This window comes from Sus scrofa, chromosome 18 (assembly GCF_000003025.6).
Source record: "Sus scrofa isolate TJ Tabasco breed Duroc chromosome 18, Sscrofa11.1, whole genome shotgun sequence".
Lineage (NCBI taxonomy): Eukaryota > Metazoa > Chordata > Mammalia > Artiodactyla > Suidae > Sus > Sus scrofa.
In genome coordinates this window covers 6,454,115-6,472,873 of record NC_010460.4, presented here as the reverse complement: position 1 = coordinate 6,472,873, position 18,759 = coordinate 6,454,115, and the positions used below count along the sequence as shown (strand labels likewise).

The 18,759-nt window shown below is 45.0% G+C and overlaps 1 protein-coding gene and 1 long non-coding RNA gene across 3 annotated transcripts; one reads left to right on the top strand and one right to left on the bottom strand.

Annotated features, from left to right (window-relative positions):
• LOC106508193 lies at window positions 6,628–9,837 on the top strand. The gene is made up of 2 exons (XR_001304819.2): window positions 6,628–7,661; window positions 9,181–9,837. It is a non-coding gene; the product is annotated as an uncharacterized LOC106508193 (long non-coding RNA).
• LOC100519177 (GTPase IMAP family member 1) lies at window positions 10,098–15,342 on the bottom strand. 2 transcript variants are annotated; one of them, XM_021078917.1, is made up of 3 exons: window positions 15,197–15,342; window positions 12,400–12,448; window positions 10,098–11,379 (listed from the first exon to the last, which is right to left on the bottom strand). In XM_021078917.1, exons 2-3 carry the CDS (start codon window positions 12,440–12,442, stop codon window positions 10,523–10,525), a joined length of 900 nt encoding a protein of 299 aa, XP_020934576.1. In that variant the 5' UTR covers window positions 12,443–12,448; window positions 15,197–15,342; the 3' UTR covers window positions 10,098–10,522. The 2 variants fall into 2 exon arrangements, with proteins under 2 accessions (XP_020934576.1, XP_020934577.1); XM_021078918.1 differs by lacking the exon at window positions 15,197–15,342 and adding an exon at window positions 12,873–13,622.

Genomic DNA, 18,759 nt, shown 5'->3' with positions numbered 1-18,759 from the left:
TTAAAATGGCAGTAAATAAATAGCTATCAATAATCACCTTGGAGTTCCTGTCATGGCGCAGTGGTTAACGAATCTGACTAGGAACCATGAGGTTGCAGGTTCGATCCCTGCCCTTGCTCAGTGGGTTAAGGATCCAGCGTTGCCGTGAGCTGTGGTGTAGGTTGCAGACACGGCTTGAATCCCGCATTGCTGTGGCTCTAGCATAGGCTGGCGGCTGCAGCTCCAATTAGACCCCTAGCTTGGGAACCTCCATATGCCACAGGAGGGGCCCTAGAAAAGGCAAAAAGACAAAAAATAATAATAATAATAATCACCTTAAACGTCAATGGACCGAATGCTCCAATCAAAAGACACAGAGTGGCTGAGTGGATAAAAAAGCAAAAACCTTCAATGTGCTGCCTACAAGAAAACTCACCTTAGGGCAAAGGACACATATAGATTGAAAGTGAGGGGATGGGAAAAGATATTTCATGCCAATGGACCAGACAGGAAAGCAGGAGTAGCAATACACACATCAGACAAAATAGACTTGAAAATGAAGGGCATTAAGAAAGACAAAGAAGGACACTATTTAATGGTTAAAGGATCCATTCAAGAAGAGGATATTACAAACGGCAATATCTATGCCCCTAATGTAGGAGCACCCAGATACCTACAGCTAATACTAACAGACATAAAAGGAGAAATCAATGGGAATACAATCACATTAGGAGACTTTAACACCCCACTCACAGCAATGGACAGAACCTCTAGACAGAAAATCAATAAGGTAACAGAGATCCTAAAGGACACAGTAGAAAAGTTAGACTTAATTGACATTTTCAGGACATGACATCCAAAAAAAAAAAATCAGAATATGCATTCTTCTCAAGTGCACATGGAACATTCTCAAGAACTGATCACATCCTGGGGCACAAAGCTAACCTCAACAAATTTAAGAGTGTGGAAATTATTTCAAGTATCTTCTCTTACCACATGGCATGAAACTAGAAATCAACCACAGGAAAAGAAATGAGAAAAAACTTACTACGTGGAGACTAAGCAACATGCTACTGAAAAACCAATGGGTCAATGAGGAAATCAAGAAAGAAATTAGAAAATGCCTTGAGACAAGTGATAATGAAGACACATCCACTCAAAATCTATGGGATGCTGAAAAGCAGTGCTCAGAGGGAAATTCATGGCAATACGGGCCTTCCTCAAAAAAGAAGAAAAATCTCAAATCGACAACTTAACCCACCACCTAAATGAATTAGAAAAAGAAGAACAAGAAAAACCTAAAGTCAGCAGAAGGAAGGAAATCATAAACATCAAAGAGGAAATCAATAAAATAGAGACAAAAAAAAAAAAAACAATAGACAAAATCAATAAAACCAAGAGCTGGTTCTTTGAAAAGGTAAACAAAATTGACAAACCTCTGGCTAGACTCACTAAGAAGAGGAGAGAAAAACCCAAATAAACAAAATAAGATAGGAAAAAGAAGTCACAATGGATATTACAGAAGAACAAAAAACCATGAGAGAATACTATGAGAAATTATATGCCAACATATTTGACAACCTAGAAGAAATGGACAACTTTTTAGAGACTTACAGCCTGCCAAAACTGAATCAAGAAGAAATAGATCAGCTGAACAGACGGATCACTAGAAATGAAATTGAATATATTATAAAAACACTCCCTACAAATAAAAGTCCAGAACCAGATGGCTTCACAGGTGAATTCTACCAAACATACGAAAAGGAACTTACACCCAACCTCCTTAAACTTTTCAAAAGGTTGAAGAAGAAGGAACACTCCCAAAGACACTCTATGATGCCATCATCCTAATTCCAAAACCAGACGAAGATATCACCAAAAAAGAAAACTATAGCCCAATATCTCTGATGAAGATAGACGCAAAAATTCTCAACAAAATTTTAGCCATCCAAATCCAACAACATATCAAAAAGATCATACACCATGACCAGGTGGATTCATTCCAGGTGCACAAGGGTGGTTCAACATATGCAAATAAATCAATGTCATACACCACATTAATAAAAAGTCAAAAACCACATGATCATCTCAATAGTTGCAGAAAAAGCATCTGACAAAGTCCAACATCCATTCATGATAAAAACTCTTACCAAAGTGGGTACAGAGGGAACATACCTTAACATAATCAAAACCATTTATGGGAGTTCCCGTCGTGGCGCAGTGGTTAACGAATCCGACTAGGAACCATGAGGTTGCGGGTTCGGTCCCTGCCCTTTCTCAGTGAGTTAACGATCCGGCGTTGCCGTGAGCTGTGGTATAGGTTGCAGACGTGGCTCGGATCCCGCGTTGCTGTGGCTCTGGCGTAGGCCGGTGGCTACAGCTCCGATTCAACCCCTAGCCTGGGAACCTCCATATGCCGCGGGAGCGGCCCAAGAAATAGCAACAACAACAACAACAACAAAAAAAAAGACAAAAAAAAAAAAACCATTTATGATGAACCCACAGCAACTATAATACTCAATGGAGAAAAGCTGAAAGCCTTCCCATTAAAATCTGGAACAAGACAAGGATGTCCACTCTCACCACTGTTATTCAACATGGTGCTGGAAGTCCTGGCCACAGCAATCAGACAAACAAAAGAAATAAAAGGCATCCAAATAGGAAGAGAAGAGGTAAAACTGTCACTGTATGCAGATGACATGATACTATATATAGAAAACCCTAAGGACTCAACCCAAAAACTTCTTCAACTGATCCACAAATTCAGCAAAGTAGCAGGATATAATATTAACATTCAGAAATCAGTCACATTTTTGTATGCGAAATGTTAGAAAAGGAATACAAAAATACAATACCTTTTAAAATTGGACCTCACAAAATCAAATACCTGGGAATACACCTGACAAGGAGGTAAAGGACTTATATGCTGAGAACTATGAAATGTTAATCAAGGAAATTAAAGAAGATGTAAAGATATGGAAAGATATTCCATGCTCCTGGGTGGGAAAAATTAATATTGTAAAAATGGCCACACTACCCAAAGCAATCTACAGATTCAATGCAATCCCTATCAAATTACCCATGACATTTTTCACAGAACTAGAACAAACAATACAAAAATTTGTATGGAACCCCAAAGACTCAGAATTGCCAAAGCAATTATGAGGAACAAAAACCAAGCAGGAGGCATAACTCTCCCAGACTTCAGGCACTATTACAAAGCCACAGTCATCAAGACAGTGTGGTACTGGTACAAAATCAGACATACAGACCAATGGAACAGAATAGAGATCCCAGAAATAAAACCAGACACCTATGGTCAATTAACCTTTGGCAAAGGAGACAAGAACATAAAATGGGAAAAGGACAGTCTTTTCAGCAAGTATTGCTGGGAAACCTGGACAGCTACATGAAAATCAATGAAACTAGAACATACCCTCACACCATGCAGAAAAATAAACTCAAAATGGGTTAAAAACTTAAATATAAGGAGTTCCCGTCCTGGCGCAATGGTTAACGAATCCGACTAGGAACCATGAAGTTTCGGGTTCAATCCCTGGCCTTGCTCAGTGGGTTAAGGATCTGGCGTTGCTGTGAGCTGCAGTGTAGGTCGCAGACACGGCTCCAAACCCGAGTTGCTATGGCTCTGGTGTAGGCCAGTGGCTACAGCTCCGATTCGACCCCTAGCCTGGGAACCTCCATATGCCACGGGAGCAGCTCAAGAAAAGGCAAAAAAGACAAAACAAAAAAACAAAAAAAAAACTTAAACCCAAGACAAGACACCATCAAACTCCTAGAAGAAAACATAGGCAAAACATTCTCTGACATCAACCTTATGAATATTTTCTCAGGTCAGTCTCCCAAAGCAACAGAAATAAAAGTAAAAATAAACCAATGGGGCCTAATCAAACGGACAAAATTTTGCACAGCAAAGGAAACCAAAAAGAAAACAAAAAGACAACTTACAGAATGGGAAAAAATAGTTTCAAATGATGCAACAGACAAGGGCTTAATCTCTAGAATATACGAGCAACTTATACAACTCAACAGCAAAAAAAGCCAACAACCCAATTGAAAAATGGGCAAAAGACCTGAATAGACATTTTTCCGAGGAAGATGTACAGATGGCAACAAGCACATGAAAAAATGCTCAACATCTCTGATTATAAGAGAAATGCAAATCAAAACTACCACAAGATACCACCTCACACCAGTCAGAATGGCCATCATTAATAAGTCCACAAATAACAAATGCTGGAGGGGCTGTGGAGAAAAGGGAACCCTCCTGCACTGTTGCTGGGAATGTAAACTGGTACAGCCACTATAGAGAACAGTTTGGAGATACCTTAGAAATCTATAAATAGAACTTCCATATGACCCCACAGTCCCACTCTTGGGCATCTTTCCGGACAAAACTCTACTTAAAAGAGACACATGCACCCGCATGTTCATTGCAGCTCTATTCACAATAGCCAAGACATGGAAACAACCTAAACGTCCATTGACAGATGATTGGATTCGGAAGATGTGGTATATGTACACAATGGAATACTACTCAGCCATAAAAAAGAATGACATAATGCCATTTGCAGCAACATGGATAGAACTAGAGACTCTCATACTGAATGAAGTAAGTCAGAAAGACAAAGACAAATACCATATGATATCACTTATGTCTGGAATGTAATATACAGCACAAATGAACCTTCCCACAGAGAAGAAAATCATGGATTTGGAAAACAGACTTTTGGTTGCTGAGGGGGACTGGAGGGAGACGGGTGGTTGGGGAGCTTGGGGTTAATAGATGCAAACTACTACCTTTGGAATGGATTAGCAATGAGATCCTGCTGTGTAGCACTCAGAACTCTTGTCTAGTCACTTATGATGGAGCATGACAATGTGCCAAAATAGAATGTGCACATGTATGTGTAACTGGGTCACCATGCTGTACAGTAGAAAAAAATTGTATTGGGGAAATAACTATTAAAAAAATAATAATAATTTTTAAAAAAGAACTCCCCCCCCAAAAAAAAAAACAAATAAGAAGAAGAAGGTATATTTGGACTCATTTCTGGTACCCAACCTGCTTTCTATGAATATTTTAAAAACTCAATTCTTCTACTCCCTGGAGAACTTTTGTCTCTTTTTGAATTTTTTCCTTTTTTTTTTCTTGCTGTTTGCTGTTATTTCAAATTGTTTGCTTTCAGTTTCTTTTCTAGGTTCTTGATTTTTTACACCCCATCTCAGGATCCCATGATGTTGCCTGAGAGATATCATGTGATGTGCTTCCTGTTTTTCAGCTTTTGGCCTCATGCTTCCTTAATTTTTAAAGAAAAAAAAATTTTTTTTTTTTTGTCTTTTTAGGGCTGCACCAGTGCCCTACAGAGGTTCCCAGCCTAGGGGTTGAATCGCAGCTGCAGCTGCCAGCTTACTACACCACAGTCACAGCAATGTGGGATTCGAGCTGCATGTGTGACCTACACCACAGCTCACGGCAATACCATATCCTTAACCCACTGAGCGAGGCCAGGGATTGAATCTGAGTCTTCATAGATACTAGGTGGGTTTGTTTCCACTGAGCCACCATGTAAACTCCCTTCCTTTGCTTTTAGCGACTGTTTATGATAACGGCTTGGTTTTTTGGTCTTGTGGTTTCATATTCTGGGGTGGTTCCTTACACAGCTTGAGAGCAGTGACTTGTTTGTTTCTCTCTCTCTCTTTTTTTTTTTTTTGGCCATGCCTGTGGCATGTAGAAATTCCTGGGCTAGGGACCACACCCAAGCCACTTCAGTGATAATGCTGGATTCTTAACTGCTTGGCCACCAGGGAACTCCATGACTTGTTTGTTTCCTATAGCTGGATTTATTTTATTTTTATTTTATTTTATTTTATTTTATTTTATTTTATTTATTGTATTGTATTAATTTCGGGGGGCTGCACCTGCAGCATATGGACATTCCCAGGCTTCAAATCAGAGCTGCAGCTGCCTGCCTACACCACAGCCACAGCAAGGTGGGATCTAAGCCACATCTACAACTTATACCGTAGTTTGTGGCAACACCAAATCCTTAACCCACTGAGCAAGGCCAGGGATGGAACCCACATCCTCATGGATACTAGTTGGGTTCTTAACCCACTACATCACAGTGGGAACTCCCCTGAAGCTGGATTTCTAAAAGTCATTCCAATCTTGGTTCCTCACTGGGCACTTCACTTGGAACTGCTTTTTAAGTTCCTGATTTCACGGGCATAGGCCAGTGGCTACAGCTCCGATTTCGACCCCTAGCCTAGGAACCTCCATATGCTGCAGGAGCGACCCAAGAAATGGCAAAAAGACAAAAAAAAAAAAAAAAAAAAAAAAAGATCTTCTGGGATACATGAAGTGATATAATAGTCTCTGAAGGTAGGATGTGATACGTTAACAGTGCATATTGTAAATTGTGGGGTAGCCGCTAAACAAATAAAATGAAGCATAGCTGACAAAGCAATAGTGGAAATAAAATGAAAATTTTAAATTTCACCAGAAGGAGTTCCCTGGTGGCTTAGTTGTTAAAGATTCAGTGTTGCCACTGCTGTGGCTTAGGTTCTATCCCTAATCTGGAAAAAAAAATCACCAGGAAAAAAAAAAAAAGAGAGAGAGAGAGAGAGAACAAGGGAAAAAAAGAACAAGGGACTATTAGAAACAAATAGCAAAATAACAAATTTAAATGCAACCATATCAATAATCATATTTCACATAAATTGTCTAAATTCTGCAAGTGTAAGACGGATTGGGTAAAAAAGCAAAACTTACCTGCATGCTGTCTAGAGGAAATCCTACTCTAAAGACATAGATAGCTTAAAGTAGAAGAGTTGAAAAAGATATACTGAGTATAGATGAAGCCTTTGAAACCTGCATTGGCTATAATATCAGTCAAAGTGGCCTCAGAACCACGTCATGTCTACACCAGGGATAAAGGAGGACCCTTCTTCATGGTGAAGGGGTAATTCATCAACAAGACACAGCGATGCCGTGAGACGCTCCTCCTAAGCAACTGAACCTCAAAAAAAAAACCCCAGAGAACTTCAAAATGCAAGAAGTGAAAACTGACAGAAATAAATGGAGAAAAAGAAAAAACCCACAGTTATAATTGGAGATTTCAACATTCCTTACTCAATAATGTTTTTTAATTTCCTTTCTCCCTCTATGATTGTGCTCAGACAGGGGAAGAGAAGTTGCTTCATAATTCAGATTTCTTCCCATTAAACTCTGACTTGTGGTTTCATTTCCCCACTTCCTATAATCTTAGGGTTGAGTGGGTGGGGTGCGGCTGAAGAATGCATGAAGGGACAGAGGGAAGATGAATTCTAAGACTTAGATTATGGTTCCAGATCCTGCACAGGGGGTGTTTTGGTATATGCCGTCTAAGATTTCTGGAGCTCCGTTTTCTCTTTTGTAAAAAAAAAAAAAAAAAAAAATTGTAGTCTATCTCCTGTCTGAAAGCAAAGTCAGAGCCCCCGGAATCACTCTGAGCAGGAAGAGGAGGGCGGATGCTGTTCACGCTTCCTCAAGGATCCGACCCACGGAGTTTCCCAGCATCCTATGGGGCTGATTCTTGGCATAGCCTGAAAGATCTACCCCGACCAGGCAGCTGCTCTCAGAATTTTCACCAATGTCGGTCCCAGCTGATCATGCCTACGGGGTGAGCTATGTCATACGTGGTGGGTAGAGGCTGGCCAAGGATGAGAAACCAATTTTGCTCATTCTTGGGCAAAGTCATCACACTCAAGGTGGAAAAGGAGTGTGTGGATGGTGGGACTGGGAGACAGACGTGGGGCAGGGAAAGTCTTTTCTTCGCTTTAACAACAAAGGAAATTGGCTTCGGAAATGGGTAGGAAAAAAAGGGAAATGGCCGTTTTCTCCTTACTTTTCCATCGTTCATTTGCAGTGTCATGAGTGTTGACCAAGCCCAGAAATATCCCTTTTTATTTTATTTTTTGGCCATGTCTGCAGAATGTGGAAGTTCCTGGGTCAGGGGTGGAACCCACACCACAGCTGTAACCAGAGCCATGGCAGTGACAATGCTGGATCCCCAACCCACTGAGCCATGAGGGAACTCCTATACCCCATTCCTTTTTATGGCTAAATAATATTCCTTTGTGTGAATATATCATGTTCTGTTTATATGCATTCATCAATTGATGTACATTTGGGTTGTTTCCATTCTTTTTATCTGTTTGCTTTTTTTGTTTTTAAGGGCCACACCTGTGGCATATGGAAATTCCCAGGCTAGGAGTCGGATGAGAGCTGCCGCTGCTGGCCGCAGCTACAGCCACAGCAACAGGAATCCAAGCTGAGTCTGTGACCTACACCACAGCTCACAGCAATGCCAGATCCTTAACCCACTGAGAGAGGCCAGGGATCAAACCCACATCCTCATGGATACTAGTTGGGTTTGTTACTGCTGAGCTGTGACGGGAACTCCCTATCTTATCTGGGTTTGACTTTCATTTCTCTAATGATGCAAATCAATGACTAATGTTTTTCATCTTTTCATGTGTTTATTGGCCATTTGTGTATTTTATTTGTAGAAATTCCTACTTAAATGTTTCGCTCATTTAAAAATTGGATTATTTATTTTTTTGTTGTGAAGTTGTAAGAGTCCATCATATTTTCTGGATATTAGATCTTTATCCAATACATAGTTTGCAAATATCTTCTCCCATTCTGTAAGCTGTCTTTTACTTTTTTGGATATTGTTCTTTGATGAGCAGAAGTTTTACATTTTGATGAAATGTAATTTGCTTTTCTTTGGTGCTTTTGGTGTCGTATATTAGAAGCTATTGCCTAATCTGTGATCATGAATATTTACACTTGTGTTTTCTTTTTTTTTTTTTTTTTTTTGTCTTTTTGCTATTTTTTGGGCCGCTCCTGTGGCATATGGAGGTTCCCAGGCTAGGGGTTGAATTGGAGCTGTAGCCACCGGCCTACACCAGAGCCACAGCAACTCGGGATCCGAGCCGCGTCTGCAACCTACACCACAGCTCACGGCAACGCCGGATCGTTAACCCACTGAGCACGTGCAGGGACCGAACCCACAACCCATGGTTCCTACTCGGATTCGTTAACCACTGCGCCACGACGGGAACTCCGTGTTTTCTTTTAAGAGTTTTGTAGTCTTTGACTCATATTTAGGTCTTTGATCTGTTTTAAATTTTTAGATCATTCCAGATAAGGATCCAAACTCATTATCTTGCTTGTGGATGTCAAGAGTATGTTGAAAAATGAACAAGACCAAAATCAAGAACCTCTATCAAAGCCTCTGCTGGATCTGCACACAACCCCTTAAACCAAAACAACCTCTGTGGCTGAAGAAATGTCAAGTCTCGGCGTTTGGCATCGGTGGTCCTGTTAGTGTTTGCAGTGGCATCTGGGCAGGGTTTGTGGACCACTCTTTCCAATGTGTGTTCAGCTGCTGCAGATTCTTTTCCCTTTTTACGTGTCTCTTTAGTGATCTGAGGTCTTCAAGAACCCGAGCGTCTCTGGCTGTGAAGGTGATGGACAGAGGATACTGTAGGGGAGAGACCTGGGATGACACAGCTGTATGAGAGATGAGCTTGTGTTTGTGTGTGAAGGTGGGGGTGCCGGAGACCAAGCAAATGTGGGTGGAGAGATAGGGAGGCAGATTTAGGACTGAACACAGGCTGACCTGGCTCATCTCACCTGGCGCAGAGAGCTGTTTCTCCCAGATGTGCACGGGACAGGAGAAGATGTTGTGGAAACCCACCAGCCGATCACCAGTTTTCATCCCGTAAAGACCTGTTCACCCTTTATTTTGAGATCGCAATAAAAGAAAATAATTTTCTAAATATCTTAAATTTTTAAGTGTGTCCCTGAATTGAAAAGCATACTCTTGCTTTGTCCTGAGTGTGTGTTAAGCCAGTGAGAAAACGCCTCCTTGGGAGGAGCTGTACTGCAGGACCTCTGTGGCCCTTACGGTCACACAACTGAGTGTGGGGTGCAGGGGGCATATGGTTTTTGTAGGTGGGGTTAGGAATGACAGAGTATCATCTTTGTTCACTGGGCATATAAGGCAGGTGAACAAAGACTGGCAAATACTGATGTCTTTTAACACGACCTGATTTCCTGTACATTCATTTATTCAATCCAGTTCAACTCAAACAAGCCAGTATGGACGCAGGGCTCTGCTCTGGGACGGTTCTGCCCTCCATCCTGCCTGAAGTGGTGGGGGGCGGGGGAGCAAATGCTCCTCTTCTGTTCTCAGGCGCCAGGAGGATGCAATGAGAGAGTCAAGGCAGTCCGAGGTCAGGGGAAAGCAGGCAAAGGCACAGAGGTTGTTTGGCTTCAGGAAGGGGAGTGCTTGGGGACCTCCAGGTCACATGGGAATGTTTCAGGAGGGACATGGGACCTGGCAGGAATCTGAAGTTGGTAGAAGAGGCAGGTGAGGGAAGAGAGGAAAGGATGTGGGCGCTGAAACTGCAGAGCACCAGGGATGAATCTGGTGTCACTTGATGAGTCAAAGTCTTATTTACAGCCTGTCGGTCAGGACCGACCTCCCCAAAGCCAGTGTGAACCGTACAGCAGGATCAACCCGCTCAGCAGCCCCGCCAGGCTCAGGCTCCACCATGTCCCTAGCGCCTCTGGCCACTTCCACCGACTGGCCAGCAGCCAGCCCCACCGCTGCTTCAGCTGGCGGCCTGCCACTTGCTCGGCCACCTTGCGGAGCCTCTCCTCCGGGCTCACGCCGCCCAGGGCCTGCGCCAGGTGGTACACGTCGTTGGTGTAGGGGGCGCCGCCGCGGTCCCTCACCAGATCCTCCACCAGCCTCAGCAGCTCCGTCACCTGCGCCTCCTGCTCGGGACCCGTGGCGCGGTTGTTAAAGGCGCAGACGCGGCCCCCGCACTCGGCCACCAGCTGCCTGAGCGCCTGGTTCTCGCTGTCGCGCACGTAGTCCTGCAGGGAGCCCTCCGCCAGGTCCTCCTTGCGGGTGAAGACCACGATCGTGTGCGCCGAGACCCCGTCCCCGAACAGCGCCTTCACCCCCCTCCAGGCCTGCTGGTCCTGGGCCGTGAAGCGGCCCAGCTGGGTCACCAGGAGCAGGGCGTGGGGCCCGGGGGCTGCGAGCAGGTAGCAGCGGCCTCTCTCCTTGCAGTCGGGGTCTGTCCGGGCGACTTCGGAGCTGAAAAGGTCCGGGGTGTCAAGGACATCCACGTCCCACTCCGCCCACCTGCCGCTCGCCACGGCACAGCTTCGGGTCACCGACGTGGCCCTGAGCCTGGAGTCAAAGTGCTTCCGGCCCAGGATGCTGTTTCCCGTGGAGCTCTTCCCCGCCCCCGTCCTCCCGGCCAGGAGGAGCCGCAGCCTGGGCTCCTGCAGGGCCGCCTGGAGGTCCTCAGAACCTGCGAGACCAATGATCTGTCAGTCCGGGCCTTAAAGCAGCGCGCGCCGCCTGGCACGTGGGTCGCCTGGACTCCTTTGGAACAAAGGGGAACAGGGGCCCCCCACCTTTGGCTTTTCGGACCGAACCTTTAGGAGCCCTCAGCTCGGGAGAGGGACAGCGTTCCTCGTGCATTGCTCCCCTCTCTGGCGCCACACCTGTCCCTGCAGGGGCGCCCCCAGCTGGTGAGGCTTCCTCGGGAGGACGCCCCTCTGTCACACAGGCGCCCCGCCCTCTGACCATATCTGTCATCCGCCACCCTGCGCAGAGCTGGTCCCCAGGCGACAGCCTCAGTGGCCTCGGCCATGCCTTCCCAGACACCCTCCCACCGCAGAAAGGCAGGAGGGGCAGTGGGCCTGGCAGCCAGGGCTCTCTGGAGTCCCACGCCCCGGGTCTGGATCACAGCCCCACCCCCTGCCAGCCGTGTCCCCCTGGGAAGCGGCATCGCCTCAGTGTGAAAGCTCCTCTGCACAAAGGAGACCAATAGAGAACATAGCGCTGTCCTCACTGGGCTGCAGAGGGTGAGAGGAGAGCATCTCTCCTGCCCTCCCTCCTCCCCCTCCTCCCCCTCCCTCCTCCTTCTCCTCCTCCTCTGTCTCCTCTCTCTTAAACCTGCTGCCCAATGAGATACCTGCTCAACCCTCCATCCTTGTTCCCTGACACCTTCGACCTGGGGAGCCCTGTGTCCTCTAGCACATGCTTTGATGCCATCCACGTCCCCTTCTGTGGAGATAACAGCAGGTGTACTTTCTTCGTTTTACGTTAGGAATGGAGGTGCGGATGACACAAATAACTTAATATTTCACAGCAGGGCAGGGACAGAGATCTCGGTCAAATGCCAACCCAAGGCCCTTGCTGATTTATCCTGGCATCGAGATACCTCTGGGGCTTCTCTCTGTTCTTGAGTCTTGACTTAGCCCCTTTCCTTATTACCCAGAGCTCACAGCTGGGGGCAGATACGCATTATGAGATATGTTCTTACCATGGGGATTTTCTTCATTTCGTGCTGTCTTCTGTCTTCTCATGATTAACTGAAAGAGTCCCAAACACAATTTGTTGGTTCATTCACTTATTTATTCGCTCATTCATCAAATAGGTGTAACTACCTACAATGCTTCAATCTAATTCCAAAGAGCTGGGGACACCACAGTGACAAGGTCATAGTTCCTGCCCTCCCCTGAGCATCAGAATTTGGGGAAGACATTGGAGGAGCCAGGTCAGGGTTGGAATGACCCTGTGAGAATATTCGCTGAGCCTGGTTTTGTCTTCAGGACCTCCGAGTGCAAAGAGCAGACAGGAGGATATAACACTTGCTCTGTGTCAATGAGAAAGCTCTAGAGAGAAGTTTTTTCTGGGGAATTCTATGCCAGTGACATCGGCTGAGCCATTGCATTTTCCCAGGAGAGTGAGCAGCTGGGGGAGACTGTGCAAAACCCTGAGAACAAGAACACTTCCTTGCTCAGCGTGTCAGGGACCCAGCTTAAGCTTGTTGGCCTGGGAACTAACAAAAAGAAAATGGGCATTTTGGTTTTGGACACTGGAAAACAGACATATTCCCCAAACGGCTTCTCAGAGAAGCCCAGCGTTTGGCTGGTCCTAATGTGTCTAAAGAGGGGGAGACTGGGAAGCTCCCCTCCGACCCCTGATGATCTTGCCCCCACATCGAAGGCTTTTCAAATGGAATGGATTGCAACCAATCAAACATCACCGAATACAGGCCCCCACTCTGCGGTCAAGGTGGCCTGACCACAGGAGCACCCGAACACAAGCACCTCCTCTCTCTCCTCCATCTGCTTCTCCAGCCTCATTCCCAACGAATCCTCTCCCCCCTCGGCTGCTCCACAAACAGCAGGTTTCAGGGTCTTTCCCAGCCCCCACTGTGGTGTCACTCCCGCGACCTTTCACCCCCCCCATTTCTCCAGAGTCCTGTCTGTGCGTCCCCATCCACTTCCAATCCCACCTCTTCTCATCATCCCCCGTTGGCAGCACACACAAAGGAAATCAGAGGCAGAGCTTGGCCAGAGGTCTAGTGACAGGTGTGCCTAGAACTCAATCCGAAGGTCTTCCTGTTTCTGCAGTAACCCCCCTTCATCCCACCAAGTCTTCAGCGAAGTTCACCCCAGGGGCAAATCACATCGTGTGAGGCGTTATTTTGTAAATAGCAACCAACAAACTCCCTTAACTGACCCCGAGAAGAAATGAGGAAACAACCAACGAGACTCAAAGCAAATAAAAAAGAATGAAATAATTCCATTTGCAGCAGCATGGCTGGAACTAGAGATTCTCATCCTAAGTGAAATAAATCAGAAGGGGAAAGACAAACACCATGTGATATAACTTATATGTGGGATCTCAAATAGGACACAAATGAATCTATCTATGAAACAGAAACTGACTCTTAGACTTCAAGAACAAACTTGAATTGCCAAGGGAGAAGGGGGAGGGGGAGGGGAAGAGGGGAGGGAAAGACTGGGAGTTTGGGGTGAGTAGATGCCCTTTTACAAATGGAAGAATAAACGAAGTCCTATTGTATAGCATAGGGAACTATATTCAATATCCTAACATAAACCATAATGGAAAAGATTATATATATTATACATTATATTATAATATATACTATGTATTCTTATGTATATCTGAATCACTTTGCTGTACAGCAGAAATTATTACAACATTGTAAATCCACTGTATTTCAATAACAAAAGGCAACCTCTGCCCCTCATCCCCACTCTGAAGAGAAAAGATTCAAAGCAAAGAGGAACAATTTAGCTAAAGCAAGATGTTCTGGTCAAAGGTGGAAATGAAGACAAGCTACAGGGGATCCCTTGGGTAAGCCCTTCGGAACTTCCCCCAAAGTTTGGAATGAAACTTGAAGAGTTCTTCTGATGTTCTTAACAGCTGAAATCTGGGCTTACAAAGACGTGTATTATTGGAAAATATAAAACTTGTAGAATCCTTTCTCTTAAAATGCCAAGGGATCAAAGTTTATTTTGCTAGTCCTGCATTTCCTGAATCTGGCATATTTTGGAATTCTTTAGGGACTTATTAAAGATGTCTATTTCCTAGGGATTTTTATTCACATATCTGTATTTAATAAAAGGAAGTACCTGCCATGCCAAATAATTCTAAGTCATTTGGTCCATGGCCTGAGGGTTTGAATCAGTAACCCTAATCCCATCCCTTCATTACGTAAATGAGATGTAGAAATTAAGATGGCACAGCAGCCCATAGAGCCCTGGACTTGGGGGGCAGATGTTCAAGGGCGTGCGGTGGGGTGGGAAACTGTGTTGATAAACTCAGCCGTCTCCGGGACACGACTGTGGCCCGTGCTAAGGAGGGTGAGTGTTTTAGCAGGGTTCAGCTCAGATAGAGACAGAATTTCTACTTCAGAACTTGTTCTGAGGTTAGATTTGTTTCCCCAGGAATCTATTTGGCCTTCGCTCCATATGCATGTGGGGAGGGTTTGTTGCTTTCTAAAGTGTGTTTTGTTCCCTGCAGTAGTTCTAGAAAACAAACACCTTTCTTATTTATTCAGGGAGTAGGGAATACACGTCTACTGAACTTCCTCTGTTTGCAACTCAACATCCTTACAAACCTGGACCTGGGAAGTGACTGTGCCTGGATCCCGCGCCCCTTTCTCACGCCCATTAGAATGGAGCGACTCACGGGGCGAGCATCGACAGGCACAGCTCTTCCCCTTCCTCACAGGTCACGCGCGCACACTCACGCACGCACGCGCACCCTGGCCCCCAGGACGGCTCCCTTTCCCGTGGGCTCACCTTTCCTGCAGAATTGGTGACAGGCTCTCAAGTCGGCTTTGAGCAGCTCCTGACCTACTTCCTGCCTTGCGACTGTAGGTGGAGCTGACTCTTCCTCCCAAACCGGGAGGAAGTCTCTGTGCCTCTCAGACCTCTGAGCTCGGGGAGGGAGGGCCCTGTGCTGATCACTTAAAGAGACAGAGGCATCGGCCTCCGAGCTAAGGGCCCCACGGGATGCTGGGATGCTGTCACTGCGCATCCCCCCCCTCTTTCCGCCCCCCCCCCCCCCCCCGCGCCACCCCGGGCTTTGGGCTATGGTGATGTTTCCCAGTTTCCTGTGACACCAGCATCTCATCCCCAACTGGCGCTATAACCTCTGAGGGGAAGAAGCCTGATATTCTTTCTGGCCTCTTTTTACCTTTTTTTTTTTTTTTTTTCCAAATTGGAGCTGCAGCTGGCTGCTGGCCTCTGACTTATTTCACTTAGTAAAGGCCTTCGGGGTCCATGGATAGACCCTTAGGTTGCTTCCATACCTGGGCTATTGTGAATAACGCTGCTGTAAACACAGGAGTGCAGATATCGTTTGGAGATCCTGTTTTCACTTCCCTGGGGTAGGTACCTCCAAGTGGAAGTGCTGGATCACATCGTAGCTCTCGGTTTAATTTTTGGAGGAACCGTCATGCGGTGTTCCATAGTGACTGCACCAGTTTACAGTTCCACTAACTGCACCCAAATGGTCCCTTTTCTCCACGTCCTTTCCAACACTCGTTACCTCTTGTCTTTTTGATGACGACCGTTCTAACAGGTATAAGGCAATTTTTCATGGTGGTTTTGATTCATATTTTCTTGATGATTCATGTTGAGAAGTTTTTCACTTACTTGTTGGCCATTTGTATGTCTTCTTTGTGAAAATGTCTATTCAGGTCATCTGCCCATTTAAATTGGATTTTTTTGGTTTGTTTTTTTTTTGTGTGTGTGTGGTTTTTTGGCTACAAAGTTGTATGGATTCCCTGTATACGTTGAAATGTTACCTCTTGTTAGATATATGATTTACAAATATTTTCTCTCATTCTATGAATTGCCTTTTCATTTTGCTGAATGTTCTTTTTGCTGTTCTGAGGAAACTTTTTAGTTTTATGTAGTCTCATTTCTTCTTTTTTTTTTTTTTTTTTTAGTAATTTTAGAGACACACCCTCGGCATATAGCAGTTCCCAGGCTAGGGGTTGAATTGGAGCTGTAGCCACCAGCCTACACCACAGCCACAGCCACTCCAGATCTCAGCCACATCTGCAACTTACACCACAGCTCACAGCAATGCTGAATCTTTAACCCACTGAGCAAGGCCAGGGATTGAACCTGTGTCCTCATGGATGCTAGTCAGATTTGTTTCTGCTGAGCCATGATGCGAAGTCCTCTCACTTATTGACTTTTGCCTTTGTTTCTTGTGCTTTTGGTGTCAAAAAAAAGGAAAAAGAAAAATTGTTGCCAAAACTAATGTCGAGGAACCTACCCCCTGTGTTTTCTTCTAGGAGTTTAATGGTTTTAAGTCATAAGTTCCCGTCTTAGTCTGTTTTGAGTTGATTTTTGTGTATGGTGTGTGACAAGAGTCCAGTCTGATTGTTTTGCACGTGGCTATCCAATATTCCCAACACCATTTATTGAAGAGACTCTTCTTTCCTCATTATGTATTCTTGACTTATTTGTAGTAAATTAATTGACCACATATACATGGACTTATTTCTGGGGTCTGTGTTCTATCCTTTAAATATATTTACAATTGCTATTTGGAAGCCTTGTCTTCAAATCCAGCATCCAGGCCCTCTGACAGGCAGTATATGTTACCTGTCGGGTTGGGGCGGGGCCGGGTCATAGATTCCTGTTTCTTTGTATGTTTTGTAGCACTAAAAACTGGGCAATTTAGATTATATAGTGTAGCCACTCTGGATTATGCTTTTCTGGGGCCTGATCTCCTATTGTTGCATATTTGTTTCGCGACTAGTGAGGTCTAGCTCTCCTGCTGTGTAGCATGTCTGATGTTGCACCTCAGCGTCTGCAACCTTGGGCATGCACACCATCACCTGCATGACAATAGTTCTAGAAGTGTTCTCTTTGAATGTCTCTTTCTCTAATCTCTCCTTTAATCTGTGTGTCCCGGTTGGTATTACACCCAGTTGTCAGGCTTACTAAGTGCCAGTGGATGGCCTTCTAGTTTTGACAATGGGGGGAAAATGAGGTTTCTCAGTTGTTTATTAGCCCCTTTGAGAACGGCCATTGTTAGGGTTTTGAAAGATTGCAACTTCCATACACACCGATTCCCTGTTTAGAGTTTATTTTGTTCCATTCATGTTGAAGTCAGACGTGCTGACTATTGCGCCTAATCCGAATAAGGCCCTGATGTGTTTGGAGACTCACAGGACAGCCTCCGATCCTCAGGCAAGGCCAGCTTGGGGAGGGATCTGAGGAGGATCCTAAGGACACATATACATGGACTTATTTCTGGGGTCTGTGTTCTATTCTTTAAATTCCATTGGGAGTGAAAAATGCTGCCCGTATCTGTAAACAAAGGTGTTGCCTGAAGGTGAGCCCCGAGGACGCTCAGAAAGAGAAAGCATAGATCCTGGGCCCAGAGAGCTGAGGTGTGTATCATGTGCCCAGACTCTTGCCTCTCCCCCTACATAGAAAAGCACTACATTCCTTAACATGAGATGTCTGGTTTTCTGATCATATAAGAAAGGGAATGCATACATGTGTATGACTGGGTCCCTTTACTGTACAGCAGAAATTGGCACAACATTATCCATCCACTGTACTATAATTAAAAAGAAAAAGTACAAGAGATATCTGGTTGTCTTTAATTAACAGTCATCAATGGATGTTCCAACTACACAGAGTCTTTGTTGCAAAAACTCCTGTGTCCTGGCCCCGCTCCTCGCCTCTTTGGAGCCTCCTCTCAAAGTTAACCGAGATGCTGTGTCCCGCCCGGGCTTCCATCTTCAGGTTTGTCCGCTAAATAAACCAGAACTCTCAACTTTAAGGTTGTGCGTTTTTTTTTTAGACGACACCACAGTGAGCTTTCTTCTTGGCCCAGCCTTTCTCTTCTCCTTCTTTCTGAACACTTCAGCAAGTACAAGCACGGGAACACGGGCCCTGAGATCTGGCCTTTCTAGCCTGTGCTGTGACCACAACGTCAAGCAATGAGTAAGAGAGGGCAGGGAGGAGGGGAGGCAGGAAGTGGCCCCAGCTGAGGCGGGATGCATGTTTTTCTCTACACAAGTGAATTGACAATAAATCATCCTGTTGCCCATTTCTTGAGAATACAGGGGTTTATGGGAAACAAAACGAAGTTTGTACTGTGCTATGCTGAGACGGACATTACAGATGTTCCATTATCCACTGGTAAAGTTTTATTGCTAGCATTCATCCTTACTCAGGAAGCACTGAAGAAGTCCTCTCTACGGGAGGACTCAAGTGTCAACTGAAAAATACGCACAACCTAAACATTGAGCGTTATATTTCACTTGGTGGAAAAAAAACTGAGGACTTGAGCCTGTGCTTAGAAAGGCCCTGCTCTTGGTTTAATGCTC